General features: G+C 59.6%; 1 protein-coding gene across 1 annotated transcript; it reads right to left on the reverse strand.

Annotated features, from left to right (window-relative positions):
• Window positions 1–312: 312 nt before the first annotated feature.
• On the reverse strand, window positions 313–20,729 carry CYTH4 (cytohesin 4; the record flags this gene model as incomplete). The annotated part of the gene is made up of 13 exons (XM_084255088.1): window positions 20,708–20,729; window positions 15,371–15,453; window positions 14,005–14,069; window positions 12,761–12,827; window positions 11,883–12,001; window positions 10,938–11,018; window positions 10,565–10,677; window positions 8,702–8,850; window positions 3,837–3,948; window positions 2,532–2,608; window positions 2,143–2,214; window positions 1,600–1,754; window positions 313–385 (listed from the first exon to the last, which is right to left on the reverse strand). Exons 1-13 carry the CDS (start codon window positions 20,724–20,726, stop codon window positions 313–315), a joined length of 1,185 nt encoding a protein of 394 aa, XP_084111214.1. The 5' UTR covers window positions 20,727–20,729.
• Window positions 20,730–21,004: the final 275 nt, after the last annotated feature.

A 21,004-nucleotide genomic window follows, 5' to 3' on the forward strand; every position in this document is an offset into this window, starting at 1 on the left:
AGAAACTGAGGCCTTGAGAGGACAGGGTCTGGGCCGCGGGGCTGCTGTCTCTTCACCAGCCTCCTTGTCCCTTCCTGCAGTGGATTTGGGACAGGGGCTAGCTGGGGACCTCACTCCAGCTCTGAACCCTTGGAAGGGTCCCATCCACCCTCCTGAGCGCCGCCTCCCCACTCCTGTCAGCCTGAGGTAACACGGGGAGGGGGAGGATATCCCTAAGCCAGGAAAGGGTGTGCTGGGGGGTGGGAGGCGGGTCTCCAGGTACCACAGGTCTTGGGGTTCCAACTTGTGGCCCCAGCACCACATCCTGGAAGCTCACTGCTTGTTGGCAATCTTCTTCTTCCGAGCAGAGACCAGGTCATAGACGGGCACGCGGGTGATGCTGGCTCTGGAACGAGAGTGGGTGCAAAGGCTCAGGGCTGAGTCGACTGTCAGGGGCTGTCTTGTCTCCAGAGCCTATAATGGGGTACAGATCTCCTCTGCAGGGGTCAGCCTGTTCCACTGCAGGGGCCTGGCCAGGTGGCCCCAACAAGGACCTAGCAAGAGCAAGTCCAGTGTCGCTGGTGTGAGAGGGCGAGACTAGAAAAGCCTTGGGAATTCTGTCCCCAGATGCCCCTGGGCCCTCTTCAGACCCCCACCAGACTCCCAAAGGAGGAGGGAAGAGCCAGGAGCAGCCGGCAGCCCAGCTTGTGGGCCCGGCGCTGCCCCCACTGGTTGTGTGGCTCTCAGCAAGCCCCGCCCTCTCTGGGCCTCAGTTTCCCTGTGGGTAAGCTGGAGGTAGCAATGAGCTTGGTGTGGAGGCCTCACAGGGCTGCTCTGAAGTCTGAGGGCAAAGGTCTGCAAGCCCCAGGCATGCCCGGCCCAGCCACCAGCCATGTTCTCCTTCTGGACCTCACGCATGTCTGCCCAAGTCTCAGAGTGAAGGGTGTCCTCCTGCCCCTCACCTGGCTCACCTCTACCTGTCCCTTTGCCGCCCATCTTGGCACCTCAAAACCAATCCCAACATGGGTCTTTCTCACCTGGCCATACCCTGTCCCTGTTTCTGGTCCATGGTGCAAGTTCGTTGCCATGGTGACAGAGGCCTGGCCATCCTCTGCAGCCACCTCCCCCACTGCTTGGCCCCCACACTGCCCGGCCTGCCACTGCCTGGCCCCTGCTGCCCAGCACCGGCCACCAGGACTTGGGTGTTTCTCAGGTGGCCTGATGTGCCTCTCACCTGCCTGTCCATGCCCTTCCACCTGCCCTTCCACCCGGGAGCCTTCCCTCTACCCCCACCAGCTCTTCCCCGCGCTTCCGAGACAGAGGCTAACAAGAACACCAGCCGTGGGCACTCGCAGCGCCAACACTAGGCAAAGAGCTCAGCATACTCCTCTCGCCAGATCCCCTAGCAGCCCCAGGAAATCAGCACCCAATCCCCTGCGTCCCGGGCCTGGCACAGGGCTGGCACTCGGTGCTCAGGGAACTTAGGTGGGAGGGATCTGCATGTCAGAGCAAGGATGGAGATCCTGGGGTTAGCCCCTCCACAGACAAGCAGATGTGGCCGCGTGAGAAGCAGAGGCTTCCGGACAGACAGGAGGCCCGTCCCGCCGGCTCCCTCCTCACCGGATGGCCTCGATCCACTGGTCCCGCTCGTCGGCGCTGGTGGCAGAGATCCGGTAGGACGCATGCTTGCCCTCCACTACCTTGCCGTCCCCGTCGGTCTTGCAGGCCTTTATCTTCTGGCCGCGGCTCTCGGGGTTGTAGAGCTCCAGGCAGAACTGTGGGGAGAGGCCGGGTGAGGTGGGTGGGAGGGAGGGCTCTGCGCTGGGCAAGACCTGACCAGCAACAGGACACAGACTGCCCAGGGAAAAGAGAACCCACTACATGCCAGGCTCTACCCCAATCCAGCATGTCCCCCAAATTTCCAGTTGACAGATAGGGAAACTGAGGCTCCGAAAAGAACACTGAAGGCCACTGAGCCCTGTCACAGGCAGGATCTGACCATGAGGTCCTGCCCTTCTGATGACCCTGCCCTGCCCCCAGGGTCCACGGCCCAGCCACGCAGGAGGGGGGCAGGCTCCTGATCACCCAGCCCAGCTGCTGTGCCCCCTTGTTTAGGAAGCCCTTCTAGTCGCCCTGGTGCTGGCCCCATACCCAGATACATACTGGCTTCTTGGGGTCATCCACCTTCTGCACAGAGAGGTTCTCAAGAGGTATGATGCCCCGCGGCTCCTTGTCCTGCGGGGAAACGGGAGGGAAGGTCAGCACCCACAAAGGACAGGAAGTGAGCTGTTGGGGCTCCCCAAACCCAGACTCTGTCTAGCCCTGGAGGGGGTGAGGAGCACTGTGTGGAGCACAGGGTGAGGGGCAAGAGACCCCCCCTCAGCCTGCTTTCCCTTGGGCCTTGGCCCCTCCCCTCCGCTTCTTAGAAGCTCAAGTTCCCCATCTGTAAAATGGGCACAGAGGTGGACAGGGTGGTTTCCAAGGGGCCCCACGCTCTGTTAGTGGGATCCTGGAAGGATGTGGGGGGGCAGGCTCTGGAGCCCCAGGCTCACCGTGGTGAACTCGAAGTAGTAGAGGCAGTTGTCTGTCAGGATGAACCAGCGCCGTTTCCACGTCTTCACGCGGCCCCCTGCGGGAGGCCGGCAGCCACATCAGCCCCTGCTCCCTCCCTGCCACGCCGTGCCACATCTATCCCTTTCTCACGCTGAAACCACAGAGGCTCTGTCACCCCTGGGCTTTCCCTGGCTCTTTCATCTGGCATTCAAGGCTCCTCCAAGATCAGGTCTCGGAACGGACACTGGTCAGTCCCTGCACACCCCTGCCACTCCCTCCGCCTGCTCCCTGCCTGGCACCTGCTAAACCTTTCATGTTTTGTTTGCAGGCAATGCAAGTGGTCAAAAACATCCATGCATTAGTTGCCGCCACCATGAGGGGGGCTATGATTAGCCCATTTTACTGATGCGGAGGCGGGGCCAGCGCCTAGGGCAGGTGCCCAACATCCCACTGCTGAGCTGAGATTCGAGCCTGATGTCCAGGTCTGGCGCCCACAGCAAGCCCTCCCAGTGACTGTTGCCCCATTTCATGCCTGTGCACACGGGCTGAGGAGCCTGAGCAGCCAGTGTGGGGAGGAGCTGGGGTCTGTGACCGAGAGGCTCCCGGGGACGAGAGCTGTGGGCTGGGCAGCCGAGGAGGCTGGAGGTGGGAAGAGGACAGACAGGCCTGTGGGCATGGAGAGGGCTGGGGTGCACCCCAGGCAGAGGCCCTGCTCAACACCGGGCAGAAGTCCCGTGCCTAACCGGGCTCCCCTGCCCGTGGGGGAGGCATCCAGCAGTGTACGTAGGTGCAGGTGCAGGTGTCTTTGCCGCCAGAGTTTGCAGCCACCGCAGCAGCTACCCCCAGCCCCTCTGCAGGCCTGAGACACCCCTATGCCCTGCTTATGCCGAGGAAGGCTCCCCAGAGCCACATCCTGTCCCCCCCGCCCTGCTCCAGGGACACCACCGCAGCTGCCGCTTGCTTGCTGGTATGTGAGCTCAGGCAGCTGCCCAGCCTCGCGCCTGGCCTTCCTCAGCGCCCCCAGCAAGAGCCGGACCTGCAGCCACAGGGTCTGCCTGTGACCCGCCAGCCTCTCCTCCTCCCTCCCCTGCACAGACTACCTGCATCCTGCTTCCCTCCTCCCCCCCCCCCGTCCCCCCCGCCCCCCCCCGTCCCCCCCTCCCCGTGCCCTCCATTCCAGACAGATGGAAGCATGGGGCAGGTGAGCGCTGTGCTGGGGTCAGGTGCCCGGGGCCTGCAGCACCCGGGGCTGCATGTCAGTGCCAGCGCGTGCCGTGTCAGTGCCGGCTTGTGCCCGTGCTCACCCAGCTTGAGCAGCCAGCCCTCGCGGTCGGGGTTGAAGAAGGTGTGGGTGAGGTCGTTGCCGTCGTCCTCAGGGATGGAGAAGGGCTCGCTCTTGATGCTGTCGAAGAGGTTCTGTCGGGGGAGGGAGGGAGGGCCTGGCTGGGCCGTCCACTGGTCTGGGGCCTGGGCCCGACTGGCCTGAATGGCCTTGGGTGGGTCCCTCTCCCTGGGGCAGAATCTCCCTCCCGTGAGCTCCTTGTTGATCCCCAGCCTCCTCGATGAGACCCTCCCTGGCTGCCCCAGGCCCCTCGCCCCCATGCTACATGCTCCCCTGCTCTGCTGTAGGGCGGGGAGGCCGGCCTGCTGCTCATCCTCAGGCCCCCCAATGCCTAAAGCAGGTAGGCAACTCTTCTGACTGTGCGGGTGGCACCCCCAGACACCCCAGGCATGAAAACGCATGCAGGACAAGAACACCGGCTGGGGTGCCAAGGCTTCTGGGTCAGACCCCGCCCGGTGCTGGAAGGCTGGTGGCCCTGGCATGCCCCTTACCCCTTCAGGCTGCCATGTCATCATCCAAAAAATGGAGAGTGCAAGGCCGACCTGCCGAGGCTCTGGGGGAGACATGAACTACCAGGGCTTGGAGCCCTCTCCCCAAGCCAAGGGAGCACTGTCCCCTCCCCCACCGCTACCCAGCGCTGCTCCTGGGGCCGGATGATCATTCCTGTGGCTGAGGGTGCTGGTGACCAGGGCGCCCGCCGGGACCAGCAGTCCACACGTTCACCTGCGTGGGCACTCACGCACAGGCGCACACGCAGGCGCTCTGGAGCAGAGCAGCCAGGGCCAGGGCCCCCTCTGGCAGCACCCATAGGGGCAAGGGCCCCCTCCTCTGTTTAGGTGCAATAGGGAGAGACGTCAGGTGTACCCTGGGGACGAAGAGGAACCACTGAGGGCCGGGGGTCTGCAGAGAGCAGAGAGCTGGCTGAAGGAGAGGCTCAAGGTCCCTGACCTGGCGCTCAAAGGCCCTCTCAGACAGAGGGCAGAGGCCTGTGCTGGGTGGGCTCTGATTGGGGGGTGGGGAGCTCCTGAGGACAGCTTCTTGGAGGATTTCCTAACAGTGCAGCTGACATACAGAGGGGCAACCCTGTGGGACAATGAGGCCCTCGTCCCCAGGGGTAAGCAAGTCAGGGCTGGGACCTCACCAAGGGCAAGTTGCTGATCCCTGGCAGCTCACCCAGTGTGATCTCTCTGATCCCCACCCTGTGTGGGGCACGTGCTCCACGCACAACCAGCCCAGGTTTCTAAGTGTCTGGAAAAACACGCTAAACCTTCATTTCTGCTTATTAAAACCAGACAATGCTGGGTCTCCGCTCTCAGGTGATTAAATCATTTCTTTTTGCTGCATTTGTGTGCGCTGCTGTTCAGAGGCTTTCCTCCAGATTTTAAATGAAAATGTCACAAGTGTTTGATTTCCCCAAAGTTTTAGAAATGGGGTTTGCTGGTTTATCAAGGCTCTTTTTGCCTTAAGAGCTCGGGGTCCAGCACGGGTGGCAGGCGGAAGGTTTCCCTGGACTGGACAGAGCTGACTTCTGATGTCAGGCACCAGGGTCCCGGGCCCCGCTGGCTGAGGATCTGGCATGGGGAGGAGCAGGGACCCCATTCTCTCATTGAAGCCCTTGCAACTGGCAGCAGCAGGAGACCTGCTGGCCTCTCACCCAGACCCAGCCTGGCCCTGGGGATCCCCGAAAGGCACTGCCTGGGGAGCAAGGGCTGAAGCGGAGAGCCCTGTCAGAAAAGCTGTCAAACCAGACAAATATTTGCAAGGGGGGTGGGGGGTAGAAGGGCGCCTAGGCCTCCACAACACCCTCAGTGGCCCCAAAAGCTTCTGCATGTGCCTTATCAGCCTGCACATTCACATTCTGCCCCGACAAAGAAAACAGCTCACTTTACCCACATTTCCTGTACCTTATAAAAAAAACAGTTCCACTCTCTCGCCTCACCATAAGAAAACACCCCCACACCTATCACCACCAAGCCACTGGGCCTTTTCCAGCTGTGTGGCTGTGACCAGAAATACAGCGCTTGCTTTCCGCTAGGTGCTGGCCTTGCATCTGTCCCTCGCCTCCTTGGCTTTCTTCTGGGGAATCACCACCCTCTTCCTCTCTGTCCAGGTGCCTGGTGGGGGAGGGTTGACACCCTCCTTCACTTCCCCCAACTGGCACCAGGAGGGGGTGAAGGACTCACAGCTGGCTAATCAGGGACTGATTCAGAGGGATACATGTGACCCAAGTCAGCCAATAAATCTTAATTCTGGGACTTTAGTTTAAGCTTCTTAGCAGGATGGAAGCCTGGAACTGCCCAGGTGTCTCCCCACAATTTGGGGACCGCCTATTTAAGAGGATAGCATCATGGAGGAGAGGGTAGCTGTGAGGTGGAGAGGTGGGCTTGAGGCCTAAGCTCACTGAGTCCCTGAATCTAGCCATGCCTGAAGCTGACCCATCTGAGGCCACACTGATTCCCAATTTTTAGCTGAGATTCCTCTTGCCAGGAAGCCACCAGCACCTAGGAAACACAGCCAAGTCCTTCGTCCCCAAATCTTGCCCTCTGGTCTTTGCAGGGAGAAAGGGCCTGGAGTCAGACCCGGGCTGGGATCTGAACTCCTCACAAACTTTGAGACCCCCGGCCAGCTCTTCTGGAGCTCACTTGCCCTCGCTTGTCAAGGGGGGATGGTACCCGCTGCCTACCGTTCTCGGGACTTAATGAGAACATTGCCCAGAACTAGGCTCTGTGCTTGGAGACACTTGGGCCAGGACCCAGAAGGTCTGGGGCCGCAGGCACAGAAGATGCCTTGAATTCAAGGCTCATTCCTCTCCCAGGGGCTCAGAACCGCTAGACGCCAGGCCTCAGAGCCCTACTTGTCCTCTCCCTTCCTTCCCCCCTCCACGCTCACTCCCCCTCTGGGCAGCTCTCCAGGTGAGTGGCTCCCTCAGCATTCTAGGGTACCTGCCAGGTGCATTATCTCTTTGTCTTTGGAGGACTATGTGAGGTCGTGAGGCTGGTGTCCTCTGCCTACTTTGCAGAGGTCAAAGGCACACGTCAGGGCAGAGCTGGGATTGAAGGGCAGAGCAGGATGGCCAGGGCAAGTGCAGTGGCCCCCCACTCCCACCATGCATCTCTGTGAAATCTGCTGTCTTTGCACTTGCAGGGTGACCTTCTAGGTCCTGAATCTGTGTGAGTTAAATTTCCTTAAATCAGCCCCCTAAAAAGGCTTTATAGGACCTCGGCAGGACCCAGGCTGGAATCCCAGCTTTGAGTATCTGAAGGTGCTTGAGACCACGTCCTTGCTTGACACTTGGGGAAGATGAGGCCCAGAGAGGAGACCCTGTAGCCAGCAGATCCCCGTGGAGGCCCTGAGGGCAAACTCTTTGTACCTTGGAAGCTTCTGGATTAATCAGCCACTCCAACCACCCCAGGCACTTGGCGAAACACCTTATATTTCTCCACTAATCCTATGCACTGGGGGATCAGAGAGGTCAAGCCAGCTACCCAATGTCACACACCCAGAAAGTGGGAGCAGGCCTTGGAGGAGCTGTGACTGGACTCTCTGGCTCTGTTCTCTGCCCCCTTCACCCCCCATTCCCACCTCTCCAGGCAGCAAGCACAATAAACCCTTCCCAGACCTCCCAGGCAGCATTTGAAGCTAAATTGAGATAATAGACCCGAAGCCCCGTGAGAAGAAAGTTACAAGCTCTGTACAAATGCAGCTCATTGTTATTAACAAAAGCCTTGAATTGGGAAAAATATATAAGGAGGGCGCTGCGGCCGAGCGCACGGGCTGCCGGCGGTGGCGCGGCTCCTGGGAGATGGGGGCGAGGCTGGCAATGTCCTTAGCTCGTTTCCTGTGACCAGGTGCCCAGCCCCCCTGCACCCCAAAGAGAAGGGGCTCCAGTTCTCCGATGGTTGCCTTTGCTCTTCCTAAGTGTTGGGATTTTAAACTAATACCCATTACTCTTCACAGGAACCAGCCGCTGTGCAGTCTGTGCTCTGTGCCTGGCGTGGCCTCTGCCCTCCACATTTTTAAAAACTGTGACCCTCAGCAGCTCTGATATTGGCCCCCCGCACCCCGCTGGGGGCGGCACGGTGGTTTGGAGAGGGTGGGTGCCTGGGTCACCCAGCGGGTCAGCGGGAGGTGGGACTTGACCTGGGCTCTAAGCCACTCTCCAGCCCTCGTCTGTCCTGCCCTCTCGAGAAAAACTTCTCTGGGGTCCGAGGAGGGAGGTGGGCAAAGGGGTGGCCCCCAGAGTCTTCCCAGACCCAGGTGCCCCCTGGACTTGTGCAGAAGGAGATACACAGGGCGCTGGGCCTGGAGGGTGGAGTTCGTACCCCTTCTGCCCCTCCGGTCGGACGTGGTGCCGAGTTGGGCCCAGGGCCTGGTGCAGTGTGGCTGGGGCCGGGGGCTGCCTGCCGAGGAGACGGGGGCCTGCATCCTGCCTGGCTTAATTGCTGGGAGACTCCAGTGTCCTCTCGGAAGAGCCTGGGCTCTGAGGGCTTTCAGCTCTGTGTGCAGAGAGTCTAGGAGGTGGGGTTCCAAGACATGGACTGGGGCGCTCCTTGTGGAAGCTGGGAGTGATGGGTACCCAGAGTTCCCCAAAGGCTGACCTCCCGGGTGGCTCATCACCCCGTTCTTAAAACGGGGATACAGGGGAAGGCCCATTTCCGGGACAACCTCTTTTGAGGTGGTTGGACTCAATACCTCACCAGACCGGGTGGCCCTCAGCACAGCCCCTCCTGGAGGGGTCTCTCAGAGAACCCCCGTGGGCTGTCACTCCAGGGACAGCCCCTCCCGGAAGGCGGGGTGGCTGGGCAGCTGGGTCACCGCCCCTCTTACCCGCAGCTGCTCCTCGGGCAGGTCGCTGCCGTTGTTGATGCCGCGGTTCATGGACACGAAGCGTTCAAAGGGCGTCTTGTCCTTGACGTTGGGGTTGTGGAGGCTGGTGTTGAGCATGATGATGGAGAAGGACAGGACGTAGCAGGTGTCTGTGGGGTGGGATGTGGGTCACCTCCTGGCCCTGGTCGCCCCCTTCTCTGCCCCAATCCCTGAGGGCACCAAGAGCCAGCTGTCCACGACCCTGGTGGCCGGGCCTCCCGGCTGGGCCCTGGACCTGGCTTCACCTGCTCTGGCTGGGCTCCCGCTCCCAGCTAACTCCAGCAGTCACGTCGCTGCCCTTCATGTGTGCCCCGCCTGCACTTCTGCCCGCACCAGGCCCCTGCCAGGCGGGCTGGCCCTTCCCTTCTCTGCCCGTTTCAACCCTCTTTCTCCTTAGCTCCAGCTCCAGCCTCCTCCCCACTGAGCCGTCCAGCCCCTCTGCCCACTCTGTTCTCTGCCTCCTCGGAGCTTGGAGAACACTCATTGTCGGCAGCACTGCTCCGGGGCTCAGTCCCGGGCTGCGGGGGAATCATGCAGGCGGTGAGGGGCTCCTGCCGCCCAGTCCCTGCTCCACTATGCAGACTCCATGGGCTGGAGGCGGGGTGGAGCCCGTGGGAGGGGCCACGGCTGCTCTGGGCCTTTCCTGAGGTTTCTAGGCCCTGGAGCCAGAGGTAAGGAGTCCTGCTGTGTCCCCAACTCCCTGACGGACCCTGGGAAGCAGTGACTGCCCTGAGCCTCAGCTTCCCCACCTTGATGTCAGGAGGTTTATCCTGGAAGTAGCTTCAGGTTCCAGAACACCGACAACTGTGCCTCTGATGACAATGGTACCTGAGCTACTCATATCCTCATGACAGCCCCAGGGGGCAGGCGCCGTTGCCCATTTTGTGGAAGGGCACACGGGGCACCGGAGGTTAAGTTACATGTCACAAGATTAAGCAGTTGGACTGTGATTCAGATTTGGTGCTTTGGAATTCCTCTCTTCTCACCGGTGTTTACTGAGCGCCTACTTATGCTTGGGCTGGGGGTTCACCAGTGAAACTGATATGGCCATGCCCTTGTGGGATGTGTAGATTTGGGGAGCTGACAGATAGCAAAACATCAAACCCCAAATTCACACTTAACCACAAAGCAGGGCAAAGGCTCTATGGGGCTTGCTCAGGGACCCACAGCTAAGAAGTGGGGTGCTAAGGATAGTGCCAACCTCTCAGCGTTGATTTAAGGATCAAATGACTTTTCACCGGCAAAGTGCTTGGCACCTAGGCGTTGCTCAATTAGTGGGATTGGTTCATGTCCCCATGGTCACTTCAGATCCAGAGAAGAGGCCAGGATAAGTCCGCCACGATGGCCTCTGTCCACCGCAATGGGAAGGTATGGGAGACTGACCTTTGTTGATAGCTTACCCTTTGGCCCCCTCCATCCTGCTTCATGCTTCTGAGTCTTTTCTCAAACTAGAACTCCTGTCCAAAAGCCCTCTTTCCCCTTAACCTACTAGAGAACTCCTACTTCAAAACTCCTCCTAGACCCTACTGACTCTGGGAAGCTATCCTGGACATGTTGACTCCCCATGCCTGCCTCCCTGCACCATCATTTCTGATTCTTCACCCACGGATCGTGTGCTGAGGCGGTTCTGCCCAACATGCCCCTAGCAGCGGGCCTGGCATGGAGTTGTGTTCAGTGAGGGTTCATGAAGGGACCTGAAATCCCAGCGTCTGGGTGTTTGGGGAAGCCTGAGGGAGTGGGGTGGCCATGGATCCTTGTGGCACAGATCTGGGCCTGGCAGTGCTGAAGGGGTCCCAGATCCCAGGCCCCACCCCACCCTGGCACCTGTGGACTGGAAGACACCCGGGTTGCAGAGGCAGTATCGGGTGGCAAAGGTCTCCATCATCCGATCGATCTTCTGGGCCTCGCCCGGCAGCCGGAAGCTCCACAAGAACTGCCTGGGAGAGCAACAGGGCTGAGTGGGATGTGGGGCTCTCAGGGGGCCCTGGAGCAAAGTGCTGGCCAGCACTGACCCTGCAGGGCAGCCAGGAAATGCCTTCTCGCACATCCAGGGGTTGAGCATGCGCTCCCCCAGCCCACCAGAGCCCTAGCAGTGCCTGCAGCCCAGCCCACCTCAGCCCATGGGGGGCCTCTGTCTGCTCCCAAACCCCTGACTGTGCCACCCTCGTGAGCTTGGCCCTGCCCCAGGATCACTCACCTGAGGGCCTGGACGAGGTTGAGGTTGGCGAACTCGTGGCAGTCCACAAAGGCCTGGAGCACCTGCAGGTTAAAGGGGTCCCTGGGGAAGGGGTGGAAGGGAGGAGCGGTACATTTGGCACCTTGCTGGGACCAGCTCCTGGAGGGGGTTGAGGTGGCAGGAGGAGAGGGGGTTGAGGTGGGACAGACATCCATCCGCTGGCTCCAGCCATAGTCTGGGCTTCTCACATCTGTCTGACATCTGTTCACTCCCCCCTCCCTCCAAGGTGCACACCTAGGTCCTCCCACACCCAAGCAGACCCCCACGCACCCCCCAGCTCACCAGCATAGCTCTGGCTTTGGAGAGGCCTGGCCCAGGGTCACCTCCTTCCCCTGTCACTGCCCGCCTGAGTGACCCCCTTCAAGGCATTTGACCTTCCCAAGCCCCAGTGACCTCAACCTTGTTCACCCACATTTCCTCCTTCTGCCCTGCTCTTAAACCAGGATGCACTGCTTTCTTGTCACCTGCATCCCTTGCGCGCTCAAGAGCAGGTATCCTCTGGGAGACTGGGAGAGGGGTGTACTCCATAGAGTTTAGACGTTTCTGACAGAGTTTCCTTATTTTGGGACCTATTCTCACAGAATGTACCTCCCCTAGGCAGGGTTTTGTCTGTCTTGTTTACTGCTGTAAATCCAGGGCTTAGAACAGTGCCTGGCACAGTAGATACTAAAAATATCTGTTTTTGAGAGGAAGGAAGGAAGGTAGAAAAGTTTTGGTTCAGAATCTACAGGAGTGATCAGTTTGCTCCCTCAGGTCCCAGAAGTGATGACACTCTGAACCTAACTCACTCGTCTGCGAGCGCACGCACGCACGCACGCGCGCACACACACACACACACACACACACACACGTGTGTGCACACCTGCTCATCCTTCTTCCCTGCCTCCCTCAGCCCCACCCCCTTACCTTTCCCCTAAGTAGATGCCGATGGCCGTCTTGTTGAGGCCCTCGCCCTTGTGCAGGAACTGGGCGATGTCCTGGACATTTGGGCTCAGCAGCTTGTGCTCAGTGAGATACTGGATGCCCTGGGGGTCATACACAGAGCCCATGAGAAATGCCCACCCCTCACCCCTGCACAGCAGCCAGCCTGGGAGGAGCAGGAAGGAGCCCCAGTGGCCAGAGCCCGGGGGTCCAGCATTCCGGCACTGACAGTCTGTTCTGGAAAGCTCCATTCTCTTCTTAATCAAAGCTACTTTTGTGAGGTAGTCAGTACCCCATCACTGGAAGCATGCAAGGCGGATGGGGTTCCTGCAATGAACCACCCTCTGTGGTGTCAGCTGTGGTTTCCCCTGGTCTTCCCTGTCCTGCAGGAAGGAGCCCAGCTGCCAGCCAGCTGGGTGGGGGTGGGAGCTGGGGTGGCACCCAGGCCGGTGGGGGCAGGATGGGGGAGGGCTGCCAGGGGAGAGCAGTGGCCTTGCCCTGAGCCCTCAGCGCCCCAGGACTGGCTCCCCAGCTCAGGGGACGGTCCGGAAGAAACTTCTGCAGGCTGAGTCCCGGAATCCAAGGGCTCTGCTGTCTAAAGCGCCACTCAAGGGCAGGAAATAGCCCCAGAGCCAAGGGGTGCCAAGTCCACGGCCGCTGAGACCCCACCCTCTCCTCCTGGCTCCAGCTCATTGTGCCCGGTGGAGGGGGGGGGGTGACGGGCTCGCCCGTGGCAGGCTGTGAGGCTCCGGACATGGTGCCCAGCCTGGCTAGGCCTCAGCGTCCTCGCTGGCAGGGTGGGCCAGCGTGAAGCTGCCCCCATGCAGCTTGCCTGACCCAGGGGCCCTCCCGCAACTGCATACCTTCATGGGGTCCATGTTGAACTTCTTGCGTCCTATGCACAGCTCCTTCTCCTTCTGGGCCATCCGGCTACAGACACACCACGTCAGCCCGGGCTGCCCCAGGGCACCCCCTCCAGTCCCCAGGGGCCCTTCCTTAAGTGAGAGGGCTTCCAAGTGGGGTCCCCAGGCCCTGCGTGGAAATTCCCTGAGACTATGAGCTACATGGGCCCAGCACCCAAAGCCATGGCCTTGGGCGGGGGTGGAGCTATGTATGAGGGTCTGTGCAGAATTGCTCCAGGAGGAGCTTTCAGGGGACCCCTGTGCTGGGGTGGGGGTGCAGAGACTTGGGAGGCTGGGTGAGAGCACAGTCTCTGGGGCAAATCCCTCCACTGCTGCCTGGAGGACACACTTTGGCCCAGTCACTTCCTCTCCTGGCCTCAGTTTCCTCATCTGTAAAATGGGGCCAATACCACCAGCTGCCTCCCTCTCAAGATGGTTGGGAGTTCAAAGCACTGAAAATGGCTGCTGGTCAGTGCTCTGTAAAGGCCACGGCATTGTGGGGACCCAAGCAGGGAGTCTGGGGACACAGGGCCAAGTGTGTGGACGTGTGTGCAAGCCCATTTATGTGGGGCTGGAAAGGTGGACATTAGAGGTTTCTGAGAAGTAAGGGTGGTGGGGTGGGAGGTGAGGATTTCCAGGGACACCCTACACAGGAGTCAGTGCCCCGGGGCCCTGGGGGATCAGGTAGGACCCAAGCTTCTTACTGTATTTGTGAGAAAACAAGGCCCAGAGAGGGGAGGGGCCAGCCCCAGTTCTCACAGCCAGCGAGAGCCTTCCCATCGAAAAGGCAGGGTGGGCGCTGCTGTGGGTGGGGTGAGGTGGACCAGTCTCCCACTGCCATGGGCCCAGGTCCTGTCTCCATGGGGCCCTTGGCCTCCCCATCTGTGCTCCCTGTCCTCAGGGCTTGGATCCCTCCGCCCCCACGGCTCACTCCAGGATGCTCTGGCCAGCGACTGGTCAGGTGCTGGTGGGTTGGGAGAGACGTGGGTTGGAGTGGCTGTGAGGACGGCCTTGTTGCTCGATTGGGGCCTGTCGGGAGGCAAGGCCCAGACCAGACCGTGGATGGTCCCGGCCACCCTCTTCCTATCTCACTGCTGCAGCCTCCTCCTCCGGGCTCCACTCTCTGACTTCACCAGAGCCCAGGCCTTGCCCACTCATGGCAGGGCATCCTTGGGAAGCCGCCGCACTGCTCCCTGGGCCCTCACCTCTCCTCCGCGCTCTCGAAGCAGTCGATTTGTGCAAACACATCTGCGATCTCATCCTTCAGCTTCTGTGGATGGCGGAGGGGAGAGTCAGGGCCAGAGGGGCAAAAGGGCTTCGCTCTCCCACACAGCCACTCCCAGCCCTGGGCACGACTCCCAGGGCTCTGACCTGAGCCGCCACCGAGGAAACGCCTCCCAACAGCCCTCCCTAGACGCCTCGCGCCCTGTGCTCAGAATCCCAAGTCAGCTCAGCACCTCTGTCTGCACCCAGTTCCCTACCTGCTCCTGTCTTGGGGGAGGCAGTCCCCATGTCTCCCCTCTTGCCCCTTTCTGTATCCTGCTTTCCCATCTCTCCCCTCTGAAGCTGTAAAGTCTCCTGTCCTCTAGCCAAGCCCACCCGGCAAGCCCGCCTCCACCCGGTCGCCATCTTTCTGAAGCTCAGCTTGGTGCCTCCCTTTTCCCTGCCCAATCTCCTTCCACAGCTCCTTGTTGTCTCCCAGTCAGGAGGCGCACATCACTGCCCTGCGACCAGGCCCCAGCAACTCCCTGAGATCTAAGCGGTGCTGGGGATGGGGTGGTCCTGGGGGCTTGTTTTTGGGCCCAGGGTTTGCTCTAGGACCCTGTCTGGACCCTGTCAGCTCCTGTCCATGACATCTTGGCTGAGTCATGGAGAGGCTTCCCCACAAATAAAATGGGGTTCACTTGTAAGTATTAACTGAGAATCTACTCCGCTCTGACTATCGGGCTGGGGAGACCATGGTGGGCCAGCTTTTGCGGAACTGACAGTGGAGTGGGGTTGGGACCAGGAGGTGGATTTGAGCTGAGAATGAACTTATGAGGAAGAGCCATGACGAGACCTTGGGAGTGTCCCTGGCAGAGGGAGCAGTGGGTGCAAAGGCCCAGGGGCTAGCGCCGCGCCAGGATCAGGACCAGGGCCTGTTGAAGGCCCCTGAGCATAGATGAGCTGACAGCTGAGAAATAGGTGAATTGTCAGTTGCTGGGCAGGCACTGCTGTTGGCCACATTTTAGGGCAGATGAAACTGAGGCCGGCATGGGGTTGATACCTTATTGTGCCACAGGGGTGGAGTTAGAAGCTGCCAGGGATGAGATGTGGGGACCCTTGGCATAGCTCAGCCTCTTTCCGCCCCTGCTGTCCTGTTCTTGCTAGTCCCGGCAGTGGGGCTCACGAGTGGAAGTCCTGGGACTTCTGGACATTCATGGGGCGGGGCTGAGGCCAGGTGTGGTCTCAGTCTGGCATGCTCTCTGCCCAGGCTGGGTCACGAGCGGGTGGAGAGGGGTGCCTGTGTGTGCTGGGTTATTTGTAGGTGTGTATGGACCTGAAAATGTGTGTCCACGAGTGTGCACCCACCTGAATGTCCTCCAGAAGCTGCTCCCGGTGCCATTTAATCTTCTGTATTTCCTCTGTCTCCCCACTGCTCAGCTCTGCTGGGTCTGGAGAGAGGAGAAGCAGGGTCCCACTCATGCCACCGTTCTCGGCTCCATCATGCAGCTCCAGCCATGCTGGGCTCTAGAAACTCAGGACTTGCCCTCTTCCTCAGTTCAGATGTCACCTCCTCCAAGAGGCCTTCCCTGACTGCCCAGTATGGAGCAGTCTCTCTCCACCCCCCTCCTACCCAGCTTTATGTTTCTTCAGTCCCCCTGGGTACAAATTCCCTGACATGGACTTGGTTAATGACATCTTTTCTGGCCTGCTCATTACACCTCAGCTCACAAGGGAAGGCCCTGCCTCTATTCTGCTCCCTCCTGCAGCTACTACAGCTAGAAAGTGCCCGACACATCTCAGGTACTTGATAAGCTACTTGCTGGAGGCATTCATCTTTCCTGGAGCTCTAATTTACTCTATTGCTTGTCCACTTATTTATTTGCACAACCAGGAAGTGGTGGGTTTCATTTTTGCTTTGAATCCCATCAGCCAGTTGTAGTCACTTGGCCCCACCTAGCCGCAAGGGCGGCTGGACAATGAGCCTGGGGTAGGGTGGTCCTCATATCCTGACTATGTAAGATGGGGGACTGTATTGGGGGGCATGTCTTCCAATTTTTGTCCCGACACTGATGCTCAGAAAGGAGAGGTGACCTGGTCAGGGTCCCGGCGGGACACTGCCAAGTCGATGACCCTGAGCTGGTATCCTGTCCCCGGCAGGGAATCACCTGGGCGTGAGAAGGGGTGTGAGCTGCTCCACATCCTCCCAGTGGTCTCTTGGGAGATTTCCTTTCTGTCCCTGTAACTGAGCTCTGCATTTTTGAGATCCTGGCTTCCAGGGGGTGGAGCGGCAGGAGGCAAGGCAAAAGGAAAAGCCAGTCTCATTAATCTTTAAGCTCAAGGACGACTACTCCACGCCAGCAGCTCCAGGTAAATTATGTCATCTAATCTTCACAAGGCTTTGAAGTGAGTCCCTTTCAGGTTGAGGCTCAGAGAGATGAAGTGACTTGTCCTGGGTCACACAGCTAGGAAGTAGCAGTGCTGGGTTCCGAACCCTGGCTTGCTTGGTTCTGTCTAAGCCTGTGGCCCAGGAGAAGTGGGTTCTATATGCCACTGGGGGCACGGGTTGGAAGGTGTGGAAGGTGGGTGGTGGAGACATGAGTAGGGACAAAGCAGGGGAGGCAGCAGAACCAGAACCTTCTGTTGGGGGGAGGGAAGCTGAGTGATGGTGGAAAGACCCTGCTACCTCTGGATGGCTTTGGGGTGGCAGATCAGCCTTTTCTGTTTTGTCTGTTTGCCTTCCCTGGTTTTCCTGTTGTCTGGGACTGTGTCCTGAAGGTTTGTCTGGTTTGGGCGGGGGCCGGGGGAGTCTGCTGCTGGGGACCGTGGGGACTGTGGTCTGTGGGTGGTCTGCATGCGGGGGGCGGGGGGTGGGAGAGAGTGGTGGGACTCCCCTGTCCTGGGCAGCTCCTGGGCCACTGTCCCCTGCTCTCTCTCTTGCAGGCCGCGATATCTCAGCCCACTGCAGCTCCAGCCTGCCCCAAGCCTCGGACACTCCTGTCCTCATGAACTGACCGTCATCTCATGTCACAGAGACCAAAAGGAAGCTCCTAGAACCTCTCCTCTACAGGACCCCCCTTCCTGATCCTCAAAGTCTGAGAATGGCCCAAGATATTCCACAGCACCTCCCTCAACCCCTGTATCTTCCACACCCCTTGGTCCTATCCCTCTTCTGTTTGGCCTCTGTCCTCACTGGCACAGGCTCTGCTCTGGAGGATGCAGCCCCCCAATGTCCCCCTGCTTCCACTCTGCCCTTTCAACCCAAGGTGTGCATGCTCCGAGATGAAGATCCACGGCTTGCTGGCCCCCCAGTCCTGCTGGTGTGACCCCTCTCATCTCGCTTGGGGCCCGGCTCCTGCCTTGGCTGGACGCTGGCAAGTGCCTGGCTGTTCCTTACTTGCGGCGGTGCCCTCGCCCGCTGCAGCCTCTGCACGTGCCGTTCCCCCTGGGCCAATGCCTTTCCTGCTCCTCTTTGCCCAGTAGCTCCCATCCACATTCCCAACCTCTTCTCAGCGCCCTGTGCTCTGTCTGGGCAAGTCTCCTCCCTCCTGCCCGCAATGGGCCAGCCAAACAGGGGGAGCACCTACGAGGTGCCAGCCCACATGCTCCAGGTGCCTCCTGCCCATTGTCTCACTGCTCTGAAGGAAGGTATTTCTGACCTCGTTCTATCAATGAGGTACCTGAAGCTCAGAGAGGTTAAGTGACCTGCCCAAGGTAACACAGCTGCAAGGTGGCAGAACTGGGCTTCACACCCAGGCCTGTTTGGGGCTCCAAGGTCACCTTTCTGACCTTGATCTTCTGAAGCCATGCGAGCCATCAAAACTCCACAGATGCTGATCCTGGAGGTTCTGACACAGAAATGCCAACCACAGCTATAGGCGGAAGATAAAGATGGAGGCAGAGATGCCTGCAGCCTGAGCTGTTCCCTTCTAGTTGATGTCAGAGGTGGGGAAGCAGAGGCACAGGCATGGATGGGAACTGGGGGCCTGGGGGGTGCAGAAACACCCCCACAGCACCTGTTTGCATCTTTTCCTCACACCTCTCCTCCTGTGGCCTGGAAGGTGTGTCCATGTGTCTTGCTCCTCCACTGTCCCCTCCTGTCAGGGTCCCGTCCCCAGCAAACAGCAACAAGTCAAGTGCATCTGAACCCACAGGACAGAGCTGATGCCCCGCACAGTGCAGGGGGTGCCCAAGCCCTTCCCCTATTTATTATTAAAAAAGTGGAGACTTCTCCCCATTTTGGCACTGAGGACATTGAGGTCCAGGGAGAGTGACAAGGACCAGCCCGAGAGTGGTCACTTCTGACCCCAAGCCTGGAGGTGATGGTGTTTTAGGCACAGACTCCCAGGAAACAGATTTTTCACAACTACAGTGTTAAAACACAGGTGATAGTAAAGCAGTAATATCACGGCTGCTGGCTGTTTGCTTCTCCTTGGTTCTGCGCGGCCACACCTCCCACAGGCCCACCTGGCCTGCTGGCCCACCCCTGCCCGGGCCTGTGCTGCCCTCCGCACCCCATGCCCAGGCGAGCAGCATGCCCGGGTGCCCGCCCCACTCTGCGGCTCCTCCCTACTTCCCCTTTGTCCTTCCGCTTTCCCGTCATAATTTTAGAAATCTTTCTGACTGCAGCCCAATTTCAGGACAGCTGGCCTGCTTCCCCTTTCCAAGCTGGAGGAGGGTGCTGTCCTGGGACCCTGGGCAGAGGCCCCTCAGAGCGGGCGCACGTACTCTGGGGCTGGAGGGGCGTCGCTGGGGCTGCTCCCGCCTCAGCCCCCGCCTGGGGGGTGCATCTTGTGGCTTCCTCCCTGCGCTGAGTGACCTCTATTTTTAACTGTGCTCTTGCTGCACCGGCCCAGCGCTGTCTTTGGTCACACCAGAGCTTTGCTGCTTGGACCTCTCATCTTCAAGCCAGGCCCTGGGGGAGGGGGCCTGGCCTGCTTCCGGGTATTGCACACCCACAGAGAAGGGGAGGCAGGGGGAGGGTGTTTGCTACCTGCCTGTCATTGTACAAGTTGGGAAACTGAGGCCCATGGAAGGAAGAGGTCCTTTAAAAGCACTGGCAGTGGGGTGCAGAGCTGGGACCTGAGCCTGGTCTGGCTGACTCCAAATCCCCGCTCATCCCCCCAGATATCTGCTCACACAGGATGAATCTGAGCTCAGAGAGGGAAGCCACATGGCCATGGAGCAGCAGCAGTTAAGATGCTGTCTGGCTGTCAGAGGAATGACCTTCACGCCTTCCCTCCACCTCCTCCAGGAAGTCTACCCAGAGCTCCCTATCCAGCTGGAAAGAGTTTCTTCCTCCCCTACTCCAGGTCTGTCTTGCTCTCCCCCATATCTTGGACCAGCATCTCCCCTGGGCTGACCCCAGGGGTAGGTCATTGTTGTCCCCAGCATCACACAGTACAGGCTTTGCACAGCAGAGGACTAAATATAGGACCAACGGATGGACGGGTGGCTGGCTGGATGGGTGTTTGGATGGGTGGGTGCGTGAATCGAACCAATGAATGGTGACCTCAAATCTCCCAATGGACCAACCTGCGCTGAGCCCATTCAGTCCCGTCTGCAGAAAGTGGGGACTGCCCTTCTGGCCCCTCCCCTCTTCTCCAGCCTGAGCCACGTGGAGCCAGGCCCTGCTCCCTGGAGGGACCCTCTTGCCTGCCAGTGGCACTTACAGCAGTCTGGGAGCCACCTGACCCCAAAAGCGGGAGAAGCGGGGAGGCGGGGGAGGGAGCCCTGTACGGGAGCCAGAAGGTAGGGAGGTTCTAGCCTCAGGAGAACCAGCTCCCCCTTTTTGTCCCCATTGACCCACCTATAACAGGGCCTTGGAAACAATGATGGTTCTCGAAACATGTCCCTGGAGCCCACGGGGTGAGGGATGGCTCAGAGTATGGGGTCAGATTGCTCTGTTAGGTTTTGTTTGAAAAAAGGGTTCTGTTGCTAACCAGTTTGACGTCATCGGGGCTGGGGAGCCCTTGTCTTTTGGGATTCCAGGTAATGCCAGAACATTCTGAGACACACAGCTCTGCCTCACAGAAACCGACAGCCAGCCAGGCCTCTCCCAAGCACGCAGCCTCCTCTCGTCTCCCCTCCAGAGGGCCGGGCCGCAGCCATGGTCATCTGCTGCTCGGCCTCGCGTGCCCCACCGGCTCTAGGCGGTGTCTTCAGTTTCCCCAAAAAGCTATCCTCAAAGCCCAAACAGGGGCTTCAGAGCCTTGTCCCAACCCCACAGTCCTTGTAGTCACCAATACGGCCACCTGCGTCTTTAGTGCACACAACCTTTGTCAGCCCCACCTCCAGGCCTCTGCACTCTCTGTTCCTCTGCCTGGAAAAGTCTCCCCAGAAAGCTACGGGATCACTTCCTGCTGCTTTCACTTCTCGGCTCAAATGCTGTCTCCTCTTGAGACCCTACTCCTCGTCCTGCTTGTTACCCCCTGACATATCATCCATGTATTTACTGTATTTACTGTCTCCCCTCCGAGGTGTCAGTCCACTTCACTCTCTTGCTTCACTCTCTGTCTCAGCGGCTGAACCCAGCGTGGCCCCGAGCCTGGGCGCAGAAGCACCACTGCGGGCGTCTCCCGTTCCCACTTGGATGGATGTTTCCATGGCGATTCCTCCTCCCAGGAGCCTGGGGGGCAGCCTGCCATGACCCCATTCTACAGAAGAGGAAACCGGCGCCCCTAGAGGCTGGCGCCCCGTGCTTACCTGGGTGGCACAGGTCCATTCTGAAGCCTCAGGGAAGGTGGCTCCCGCTCCCAGTTCCTGATCCAGCTGCAGCTCACCGTGCCAGGCAGGGCTGTGACAACCCGGCGCTGACAGGCCCCTCTCCCCCCCACTGGGGAGGAAGTCCTGTCCTCTGAGCTCTGACGCTTGCTGAGCAGCACTTCCCGAAATGCAGCGGCTCCGGGGGCAGGTTCTCTTCGTATTCTGGGCCAGAGTAAGCAGAACAGAGAGGGCTGGGCGCGAAAAGTGAAAGACACTCTCAGGCCCACAAAGGAAGGT

Source organism: Talpa europaea (genome assembly GCF_964194135.1).
Source record: "Talpa europaea genome assembly, chromosome: 15".
NCBI lineage: Eukaryota > Metazoa > Chordata > Mammalia > Eulipotyphla > Talpidae > Talpa > Talpa europaea.